This window comes from Dermacentor andersoni, chromosome 2 (genome assembly GCF_023375885.2).
Source record: "Dermacentor andersoni chromosome 2, qqDerAnde1_hic_scaffold, whole genome shotgun sequence".
NCBI lineage: Eukaryota > Metazoa > Arthropoda > Arachnida > Ixodida > Ixodidae > Dermacentor > Dermacentor andersoni.
Genome location: NC_092815.1, coordinates 210,328,484 through 210,340,420, shown reverse-complemented (window position 1 = coordinate 210,340,420; position 11,937 = coordinate 210,328,484). Strand labels below are relative to the sequence as shown.

The 11,937-nt window shown below is 47.9% G+C and overlaps 1 protein-coding gene across 1 annotated transcript; it reads right to left on the bottom strand.

Moving 5' to 3' along the window:
- Positions 1–332: 332 nt before the first annotated feature.
- Positions 333–1,534, bottom strand: LOC126540176 (uncharacterized). The gene has a single exon (XM_050186962.3). The coding sequence runs from the start codon at positions 1,471–1,473 to the stop codon at positions 649–651; it is 825 nt and encodes a 274-aa protein (XP_050042919.1). The 5' UTR covers positions 1,474–1,534; the 3' UTR covers positions 333–648.
- Between the last annotated feature and the right edge of the window lie 10,403 nt (positions 1,535–11,937).

Here is an 11,937-nt window from a genome sequence, read left to right as displayed (position 1 = left end):
TGCGCCTGCGCTACTTCGCGTGCGACGTCGCCGCCGCCAGGGAATGCGCTTCGCGCGAGCCCCACGTTCCCGTTCCCGCTTTCCTTTGAGTGACGCAACCGGTGAAAATGTTTCGTCTCCAGTTGCTGCTGAACGAGCCGAACGAGCACAGAGGCTCAGCGCCGCCGCCGAGAGCGACCCTGTCATTTAGAATCAAATTCTTTGCCACAATATATCGCGAATTCAACAAACCCGGACAGCTGCGCTTAATATTAACATTAAGGAGTATAGTAATGATCGGTGAAATTTTTTGCTTTTTAAGAAACACTCTTTATTAGCCAAGGATAGGAAAGCTAAAGGAAAAAAAGACGTCCAGCCAAGTTATACTCAGAAGACACTACAAAAATGGTGAATAGCTTCCAGAAGCACAGTATGGGTCATAACGTGTAGGGTTCGTCTAGCATCGCACTCAAAACAAAAAGAAAGAACGAGTGACATCTAAGCATGCACTGTTCCAACCAGAAGCAGCGTCATCTTCTAATCTCAGCGGATTCTTGCGGTGAGGGCAACCCCCAGGTATGCCACCACTGGTCTGGTGGGCAGGCTGAACCTCCCGCTGGAATTCTGAACGACCGCCGACAAATCACGTGCAGCTAAAGCTGTGCAGTCTTAGTTGATCCTTCGGCCACGCCCGATGCCCAACAGCTTCATCCGTGCCTGGATTTGCCTCTCCTCTTCATCGTCAGACACCTCCAGGTCAGAGGAAAACATATGGCCTGGGTGCCCTCGTCCTGCGCCCATGTAATAAAACTGCTGTTGACCGTCTTCGTCGTCGCTCCAACCACTGTGGCACACGATCACATCTTGCAGCATGACAGGCTGCGGGGGAGCCTGGCACTGAGGAACCTGTGGTTCAGCGGGGGGCTGCACGGGGATGCACGCAACTGGTTCGTCACTTTTTGTCACTGCCTTGGGCTCCTCTGCAGGTTTTTCAGGCTTCGTCTTTGTGGCCTCTGCATCACTGGATGGAGGCTGCGTTGCTTTCTGGCGCAATGACGCGTAGAACTTCCTCCTCTGCGCCGGAGCCATGGACTGAACGTCGGTGAAAATGGGCCGGACAGCTGGCTGCTGAAGCTTAGTCTCCAACGCCGATGGCTCACTAACCTCTTCCTCCCAGTTTTCCTCAGGTTCGATGACCGGTGCTGCATCGCCGCTGCTGTCTGCCACCACAGGCTCCGTGACGGGCACGTCCTTATCAGATTGGGTTCGGAAGCGCTCCACGGTGGTATTTAATGGGCACGTATAGACATGGTGCATTAGCTTGCTCGGCTCGACCACATGGTCCGCAGAGAAGGGGCAGTGGTTGATATCTATGCCTGGATGAGATTTCTTACACTTGGTGATGTGTATCTGGTATCGGCCGCTTTTCACCTGGTGTGCAGGGTTGAATGGGCAGGTGACCAGTGGATCGCGCCTCGTGGTGTAGGTAGCCATCGTCCGCGAAGTTGGCCGCTGCTGAAACACTCCTGCTCACAAAACACACGAAATATGTCGACAAAAGCAGGAGCACAGAATCTTCTTCTCTTGATTCTATAACATGGAATCTGTCAGCCCGTGCCGCTCCTCTTTTTCTTCGTTTCCTTTTCTTTCGCTTCGTTTTCTTTCGCTGATGCCACATACCCACTGCTGGGGATTTGCTGAGATTCGGATTCTATTAGAAGATAGGTTAATCTATTACTAATCCCAACATAATTTTTTGGAAAGAAAATAAATGAAAAATAACATGTGCAGAACTTATAAAGAAAAACGCCACAAACCAACTAGAAATTCCTCAAGTGAAACATCGCCATGATGTGTCCAAAAGGGGAGAAAGACAAAAAGAAATTTCACCTGAATTGTCCTTGGTGTCCTTGTTTGTTGGCTTATGATATGATTTCTTTAAAAATCGGGCCCCTTGGTTAACCCCTTTACTTCTCGTTCTATTCTAAGAATGTATAACAAGGGAGCCGTTGCACATCAACCGTATCAACCACTATGTGAAAATACGCGCGCGTTGTTAAGAGAAAATTCAAACGAGAGGTTAGCCGAGCGAAAGAGCTGGCAGGCAGGTGCATGCTTAGTATATCACAAGGTATCAAAAAAGGAGAGAAAGAGGAGGCGCTGCAAAACGTTTGCGGCAGGGAATTGCTTATTACATCCTGCGACATGGGACTGGTCTTGCGGCACTCTGGTGGAAGCTTCACTTTAATTACTACGTCATACACTTTGACACCAGTTACATGCCCCTGAATGCTGTAGCTAAGTATCTGGACCCTCTCTTTGACTATCTGAATTCACGGATGCTCGGTGGCGAGATAATCATGGCGGGTGACTTCAGCCTACCCGCTGTAAACTGGCTCTCGCCGAGTCCGGTTTGCCTGTACAGCAACATTCTAATAGAGTCCTTGTTGCCATTTAATCTCTTCCAACTTGTTGAACGTACTCGGGTGCAGGGCATTCTCTTCTGTGGTAGACGTTGTATTTGCGAGTGATTACTTTTCAGCTGACAATGCACGTGTTGAAACAGTAGACGGAATATCTGATTACAAGATGGTTTTGTTCACCTTGGCTTTATTAGCTCCGTTTCGAAAACGAGACGCAGTAAAGCTCCTACTCTTCTTCAATAAAGCAGATGATGCAGCTATGATCGCCTACCTTTTACACGCCTATTTCGACTTCTCAGATCTTTGTTCCAATGACAGCGCTAGCATAGCTCAAGTTTGGACACTGTTTGCAATCCATAATTTTATGTAATGTATAAATAACTTTATTGCCACACGGAAAAAGACTCCAAGAAAGCCGAATCCGTGACTTAATCACGAGATAATTCACTTAAAGCTCAAAATCACGATGTAAGACAGTAGAGCAAAGTGCAAGGATGCACTAGCTCTCAGATAGCATCGCTTACTTCTGTGTTAAAAAGCAAGCCACGAAACGCGAAACAACGCTTTTTCGGACACATGTTACACAGCTTTATCAAAAACTCACCTGATAAGTATTTGCGCTACATGCATGAGCTATAAACGCGCAGCCGAAACCTCATTACCGGGCGCGGAAGGGCAGATAAAAGCAAATGTTTTCTTACTTCCATTTCTTACTTACTTCCAATTCTTACTTCCATTCGTTGTTTTAGCACCAGAAATAGCGGGATGACAAAAGTGCGCCTTTATTACCGAGACCCTACTAGAAGGAATTGACATTAAGTGAAAAACATGGAGCTTGGCAGGTCATGCAGTGCGTAGGTTAGATAACCGGTGGATTATTAGGGTTACACAATGGGTGCCACGAGAAGAAGCACAGTCGAGAACGGCGGAAGGACTACGCGGGTTGATGAAGTTAAGAAATTCGCAGGCGCTAGTTGGAATCGGTTGGCGCAGAACAGGGGTATTTAGAGATCGCAGGGAGAGGCCTGTGTCCTGCAGTGGATATAAAATAAGCTGATGATGATTATGATGATGATGACGACGACGCTACCTTCTTTACAGATCCCAGCACCTGGTATTCTTTCACTGCTCTGAAATCTTGATTTAAAAATGTAGCGACCCGGACGAAATACCAAACAGTTTCTTAAAACCCTATGCTATACCGGTTAGCAGATATCTCCACCGCATATTCACGAAATCAATTCGTGATTGCCTCCTTCCCGCGGACTGGAAATGGGCCAAAGTAATACCGGTGCACAAGTACGATGACGTATCAGTCCTGTCATACTCCCGTATACAATCTCTCACACGTGTACCAGTTGCAAAATTCTTGAGCAGATCATTTTAAAATTAATACCAAGATATGTGGAAGAAAACAACCTGATCTCGCTTCCTCGGCATTGTTTCAGAAGCAGATTATTTACTGTCACCCAACTTGTCGAGGCAACGCATGACTTTGCGCTGGCCATCACTGAGGACCCGCAAATTGACGTCAATTTTTTAGACTTCGCAAAGGAGGGCAGGGGGGGGGGGGGGGGGGCTTTTAGCCGTGTGTCACATGCTGAACAACTAACAAATTTGGCAATGGTGGGATAGTTGGCTGGATTAGCAATTACTTTTCAGATCGTTACCACTTCGTGTAATAAAGCGGTGTCTTTCGGGCGTCCCGCAGACATCTGTTTTGGCTGCGCTCTTGTTCCTGTTATTCATAGACAATATTGGGCGCGCCGCGGAGGCTTAACGGCTGTGGTGTTGAGCTGCGAAGCACGAGGTCGCGGGATGAAATCCCGGCAGCGGCGGTCGCGTTTCCATAGGGGCGAAATGCAAAAACATCCGTGTCAAGTGTATTTGGGGTACGTTAAAGATCCCCAGGTGGCCAAAATTAATCCGGAATCCCTCACTACGGCGTGCCTTATAATCAAATCGTGGGTCCGGCCTGTGTTGTGAACTTTTTGGGTATATCGGTTTTGCTAGACCTAGAAAACCGGCGTCTGTGGATTGCCAGTGTCAATTGAAAAATCAACTCACTTCCTGATCGCTTGGCTTGGGAATTAAACATAAATGTACATGCTCATGTGCGGCCAACCCAATGCGATCTAGCACGACCTAAGCGCCAATCGTTATAAAATACTTGTGTCAGCCACCGACATCGTTCTCGTGCATTTAAAGTCTCGTAGACTTGAAATCACTGTGCTATATCTACGCTGGCCTCCTGTATGAGGTCAATGGCGTCACTCAGCACAGCAATCACTAGTGTTGGTAAACGAGCCTGATGCATACGCTGTTTCCCAGCTAACGTTAGCCAAGCTGTTCAACTAAAAAAAAGATATTAAAAACACGGTCCAATATACAGTTATAAGATCTACAGTGTTCGGTTGTCAAAGTACTGACGATTAAACACCTTTGATGTTATAATTTTACTTGCAACGTCTTGTTTCAATTTCTTTTTTTTTATTGAACAGCTCGGATACCGTTACCTAAAACACCGTATACAAGCTTTGTGCTTAGGGAATTGCCTTTCCCCCCATTAAAACAGTAATGATATCGGAAGAGCATCAAAAAAAAAAAAAGAAGAGAATTCGGCTATCATTTGTGCGGAAGCAATTTCCGCAAGGCGGGAGAATCCCGTCGCGAAGGACAGGACGAACAACACGGCGAAAAACAATCGGCTCTCGTTCTCTTCTTTCGCGAGGAAAAAATCGGCGGAAGGAAGAATGTGCTAACGCCGTGCTAGCACCGCAATAACTTTTGCCATCATCATGCCGCATGCTGGACCATGCGCTATGTAGAATAAACAGATCTGTAACTCAGCATCTCCCACGGCTTTGGACCTCACTCTGTCCACAGAGGTTCACTCGACAAGTGTAATTCGCTCTGTATGGTTCGCTGTTATTACCAACCATAACCAGTCCATCAGCAGACGGAAACCTTACCCAACAAATGGGGTAGTCGCGCAATGTATCTTTAGAAAGTTAACTAAATTCTGGGATTTTACGTGCCAAAACCGCAATCTGATTATGAGGCATGCCGTACTGGGGGACTCCGGAAATTTTGACCATCTGGGGTTCTTTAACGGACCCCTAAATCTAAGCACACTGGTATTTTCGCATTTTCCCCCACCGAAATGCGGCCGCCGTGGCCAGGATTCGATCCCGCGACCTCATGCTTAGCAGCCGGACACCATAGCCACTAACGTATCACGGTGGGTCACAGAAAATAATGTCAACGCCTGCCAAAGTAAACAGCACAACTTATTTTCCAGCAGAGCAGTACCCACAATGGTGGGGACTTAATCTGCTTCGGAACTACTCATTGCTACTAAACCACAGCTTAGAATTACCGTGAGAATGCTGCAGTAAGGCCTCATTGTTGAAATGAATTTTCGGAAGGCTGTGGTTTAAGGTACGTCCGACGTCTCCCTCCATATTTCTTTACAGGTGTGTTAGAAGGATTCGGCAGTGTCTTTTATGGAAGTACGTCCGACGTTTCTCATTGGTTTCGTCATGTTTCCCGTGTGGATATGTCGGGCATAGGAACGTTGGACTCCGCGTGAGCGCTTACTTTGTGTGTTGTGGTGCAGCGTTGCCAGTTTCGGCGCAGCTCGCGCAGGTCATCGTGCTCGGGCTGCGGAGCACAACGTCGCGAGATCGAATCCCGGCGACGGCGGCCGCATTTCGATGGGGGCGAAATACGAAAACACCCGTGCACTTAGATTTAGGTGCACGTTAAAGAACCCCAGGTGGTCGAAATTTCCGGAGTCCTCCACTACGGCATGCCTCATAAACAGAAAGTGGTTTTGGCACGTAAAACCCTATAATCTAATGTTTTAATTTTACATTCATCGTGCTCGCCATTGCTGTTACAATTGCCGCATCTGCTTCTCAGTGCGGGGCTGCGCGCTTTCACCGCAAGCCAAAGGCATTCCATTCGGTGGCCCACGACGCGATAATTTGACAACGTGTGCTTATCGCTAAGAGAGCAGTGCTGCAATCACGCTTCGTTGCCGATCCACTGGGTGATTGTTGGAAATCCGTTCGTATTGCAGCGTTCCGCAAATGCGAAGACGTCAGAGCTGAAACCACAATCCGCACATAACAGAATCGTGAACGAACGAAAGCAGGGAAGCGCGAGTCTTCTCCGGTCGGTTGGCTCCACTGACCGGTCTTCAAGTCGCCCTCAGTTTTCCTTTGCAGCAGGTGCGAGTGACCCTCGTCGTACCGCTTGCTTTGTAGCTTAAAGCAGTTCTTTCTTGACGCTTCTTGGGGATACTGCTTTAATAATACCCATAGGCAAACGAACCAGCAAAACGAGAACAAGGTAAAAGGGGAGCCAACGTTCCGTCAAGTGGTCTTGTCTTTTTCAAGGTGACATATTCAAGGAGACATCTTCAAGTCCACTTGTCGAAACGTTGTCTCCCGCTTTTACCTTGTTCCCGTTTTGATCATTGTCTTGAATTTCCATCTCCCGCCTTCCCCGTGATTTCCACAGGCAAACCAGTAACAAAAGCTTGCCAATTGCTAGCGCGAGTTACAGTGTCGTATTAGACGTCGTCGTTCTGCATACAGTTAAAAGCATTTTGGCTGTTTAAATAGAATATACACACTTCTACTATGATACTAGTTCGTCAACTAAGAGTAGTGAATGCTGCATTGATGGAATTCTGCGCACACGGGATCGAGGAGGCGCGTACAATAGCTCTCTTCGGTGGCAATCAGTGCCAACGCGGTTGAGGACTGGTTTTCTAACGAAACACACAGTGGCTGTTTGTGTTCAACACAGTACAGAACTAATGTCTGAGTAGAACGCACGTGAAGCACATAAACAAACATTGGGCTCTAAAAACGTCGAAGTCAGTAAAAATCATTCGGTAGTATATGAACAGTTTGTAGTCAATGGTTAATATTGCAAGCACAGAAACTATCTAGTTGGCTGTTTTGTTAAGGTTGGAGTAAAATCTCCGATTGCTACGCTGGATTGCTATCCTTCTTTTTTATTATTTTTCGTCTGCGGCAGTTTTCCTGACGTGGTGAAACCCTTTTCGCCACTATACATCTCATAAGGCAGCATGTTAATTGTCAATACTTCCGGACTATCACACGCATCGATCGAACCGTCGGGCCACGCATTCAAATAAGTATCGTGTGCTATTATTACATGAGCGCTATAGAGCACATGTAAAAACAGCAGAATAAACGTGTTGTAGCAACAGAGCAATAAGCATGCTTATCCGAATGACCCGATGATGCATTAAATAAGACGGTCAAGCGTACCTGACCTGAGGAAGTGTCGCTTGCGGTCATTTGGTATTAACAAATCTAAGTGACGAAAATGTTTTCGCCATTTCAAATTACGAAAGTTACAAAAGGATAATAAAGTTGAAAAAAAGTTTGCCACGGAACAAAACTTAGCTTCGAGGACTGCGAGCGCCGAATAGCGTTCTCGTTGTGTATCCGCCATTCTGTCGTATCCTTAAAGCGACGAACTGTATTGTTCACGCGTACGTCCGACGTAGCTTTAGACACTTCGTTTGCATAAGTACAAAACGAATATTTAAGGCCGAATGTGGGCTCAACACGCACATACACGTCGCGCATGTTACCTTGGCTCTTGCATTTTTTTGTGCCAACCCGATGACTTCAAGAGCCTGATTTCCTGCCTGGACCTATGTGAGTGTTATCGGCAATTCTTGACAGTTTTTTTAGCAACTCCGACATCCCTTACGCGAGCCGCAGCCTTTTTAGGGCTTTCGGCTGACCGTCTCACTGCTAGGCCCAACTCCGCCTTGTATGAGCGCAGGAACGAAGCGCGACGCCGCTGGCTTTGATGGCGCGCGCACCTGGCGCGAGATTTACGATAACCTTTGAAGACAGCGTCAACATCCTTCGCCACCAGTAAACCCCGCAGTGGCTCATAGAACTCAATCAAGAGGAGAACCAAAGCCCCCGCCGCTGCCGCGCAGCGGTTATAAAATCATCCTAAGAGTTCGTGGGGGCCTCAACTGCAGTGGAATCCATGCACGCATCCTCAGACAAGTCATCCTCAAGGCTGCGGGGCTCCCCATCTCCGACCACACCAGTTCTGACCAAATTCGTGTCAACACCGTCAACAATACCGTTCTAATCAGCATACCAGACATGGGTCGTGCAGATCTCTACCACAACATCCAGAATCTACAATTCAACGGTAACACTTACGAAGAAAGCCACCCATGTGGCTGATACCATCGATACCTGCAGAGGATGAATTCGATTGCCCGCAGACTACTCAGATGACGGCATCGCCTCGACCCTCCGCAGATGCAACCCAACATTGACTATTGGAGGTGCACGACGCCTGGGCAATACTGAAACCATCATGGCTATATTCCAAGGCAAAATCATCCCTTTCTTCGTCAACATCCACGGCTGTGCACTTCGATGCCACCCCTTCAGGCAGAAGGTAGAAGCGTGCACCCGATGCCGCGAGATTGGTCATCGCCAGGACGCCTGCACCAATGCCATCGACATACTCTGCCCCAAGCGTGGAATGAAAGACGCCCCCAAGGATCACAAATGTGACTCCATCTGTGTTGTGTGCACCGGAAACCACCAAACCGGCTCCTTGCTGTGCAAGCAAAGGTTCCAACCGTGCGCCACACATCCCAGGCATAAAAAGACACTTCACCCACCAACCGAACTCCCAGTCTCGACCGCACTCACGAGTCAAGCCAGCGAAGAAGTCGCAGCAAAAGCAAGGACCGCGAGCCTGGCTCCGCAACCCAAGACGTCGACTGGCCAGCTCTATCACCAAGCCCTCCTCTCGTCAACTCCACGGGCAACCCACCCCAGGTAAGCTGGGCTAAGGCAGCCTCTTCCAGCTACTCTTCAAACCAGACTGCTAACAATGAATATCTCCTCAAAGAAAATTCAATTTTAAAGGCCGAAATTCAGACTTAGACTAGAACTCCAATCTTGTCACCCCTCTGCTTCAACCTCTGAAACCCCTCCCTCTTAAGCCAACCCTTCGACTCATCATCCATCAGCCCTACCTGAAACCTCTTCACGTCGCCCTATGGACACTAGCCCCTCCACTGAACGGGAACCGCTTAGCCCTCCCCCCAGCAAGCGTAAAACTCCGAGCACTCCGCAATCAGAAGACACCCTGGACGAGACGTTCTTAATTATAACGACAGGCTAACCGCTCTGGAGGCTAAATTTCTTAATGCACTCACTGCAGGTGAAAAAATCAATACAGATTACACAGCCAAGAATGAAACGCTCGACAAATTTATTGACTTCGTACAAGCACATATCCAACAAACGTCACATAGCACAACTCACAGGTTAACCTCGGTAGCGACCATTACATCATTACGATCCCACTACAATTCAAACACAAACCATTTGCACCCAAACCCCTGAGACTTACCAATTGGGGACAATTTTCAAGAGGCCCGCCAGATATCAGCTGCCACAAGCATCCAAGACATCTCAGAATGGGTTCAGCAATTACACTCAGACGCCCAGACGCACACTACCACTCTGCTCCCCGAAACCGCTCTCACTACGGTTGATTCCAAGCTTCTACGCGCACATGTGGGAAGCCAGACAGTCTGTTCTCAAACGATAGAAGAGGCGACGGCACAACCGAAGGCTAACACTCAGAATTGGCAAATTAGACCTCCAGATCCAGGAGTACACTACACAACTGGCCTGCCAGTATTGGGGCCAGGAATGTGAAAACATGCATGACAACCTTGAAAACAAGCGCACATGGAAACTCTTGCGACACTTATTAGACTCTACGACATCACGCACACACAACAACCACAGCATAAACAAACTGCTACATGCACAGAAAAATAATCTCAACGGACTTTTCGACGAACTCCTCCATAAACATCTGCCTCCCGCTCAGCAGTATGACATGCGAAAGCAAACTGGCCAACCGACCGAGCTACTAAGCGCCGCTATCACGGAAGCAGAGGTTTGCCATGCCCTAGCCACCCTGTGCACAATGTCAGCACCACGCCCAGACCTTATTAACAACAAAATACTCTGCAGTCTAGACAACTCCGTCACAGCCATCACGGCATAACTTCAATCACTGCTTTGACACTGGTACCCTCCCTAGTTCGTGGAAAGATGTCAGGGTAATTTTTATCCCAAAGGCAAACAAACCATTGGACATTTCTAATCTCAAGCCTATATCACTAACTTCTTCCATAGGTAAACACCCGAACATGTCATCCTCAATCGACTCAGTAAATACATGGAAGACAACAATCTTTATCCATCAGAAATGATAGGTTTTCAAAAATCTCTCTCATGCCAAGATATCATGCTTCGAATGAAGCATGACATCATTACACCCAATAGCAGCCTAGATACGCAAGCAATTCTTTCTGAGTCTGGGCCTCACCGGAGCCTTCAATAACGTTTCACATTCTGCCGTCCTCCGAGAGCTTAATCTCATTGGGGTTGGCGGAAAGGCATATGACTACATACGTGCCTTCTTAGCGAACCGTACCGCAACCATACGCATAGGCACAAAGCAATCCCCTTCGTACGCTTTAGGTAGCTACGGCCCGCCCCAAGGTTCCAGTGCTCTCCTGTTTTCTTTATAATCGACAATCGTTCTATGATGCCGATGGCGCGAGCGTTGCGATCTATTCCTGATCTCAAGTTTTCGCTCTACGCGGACGATATAACTCTTTGGACGACTGACGGCTCCGATGGAGTGATTCAAGACACTCTACAGGCCGCAGAAAACGCGGTCATGGCTCATGCAGGGTCTATGAATCTCACATGCTCCCCTCCAAAATCCGAGCTACTTCGCCTGCCATCCCACTGGGGGGCCGAAAACACGTCTACTATACAGGTCGTCCTAAACCACATCCCTGTTACTAAAATGGACAGGCTCCAGGTGCTTGGTTTACACATTCAAAGCAACCGGCTCAATACATATACCCTACTACACTCCATACCACAGTCGATCACACCTTGCGCCTTCTAGAGCGAGTATCCAATAAACATGGCGGAGCAAAGGAGGCCGAACTTCTCTACTTCGCCCAGGCCTTCGTTCTCAGTAAGATTAGATTCGCAACACCATATCTACATTTTCGTAAATAAGAATCAGATAAGATCGACACTCTTTTACGCAAGATATATATACTCGCTCTGGGGGTCTCCATACGTACCTCCACTGAAAGGCTAATGGTTACTGGCACCTTCAACACACTTACTCAACTCACAGAAGCCCATCTCACATCCCAGTATAGAAGACTTTCTAACACCGCAACAGGTCGACACATTCTACAAACTCCTTCCATCACTGCGGCACTTGTCATCGAGACTAAATGCACCATTCCACATCACATACACGAGAACCTCTGCATCCCGCCACTTCCTGAAGACATGCACCCTGTGCACCCCAAACAGCGCAGGAGTCGGCGAGGAAAGGCTCTCTGAAAACAATTCTCCACATCAAAAGACGTGCTCTATTTCGATGCTGCTGA

Coding starts and splice junctions, on each gene's coding strand:
- LOC126540176 (XM_050186962.3), bottom strand. CDS start 1,473: ATGGCTACCTACACCACGAGGCGCGATCCACTGGTCACCTGCCCATTC.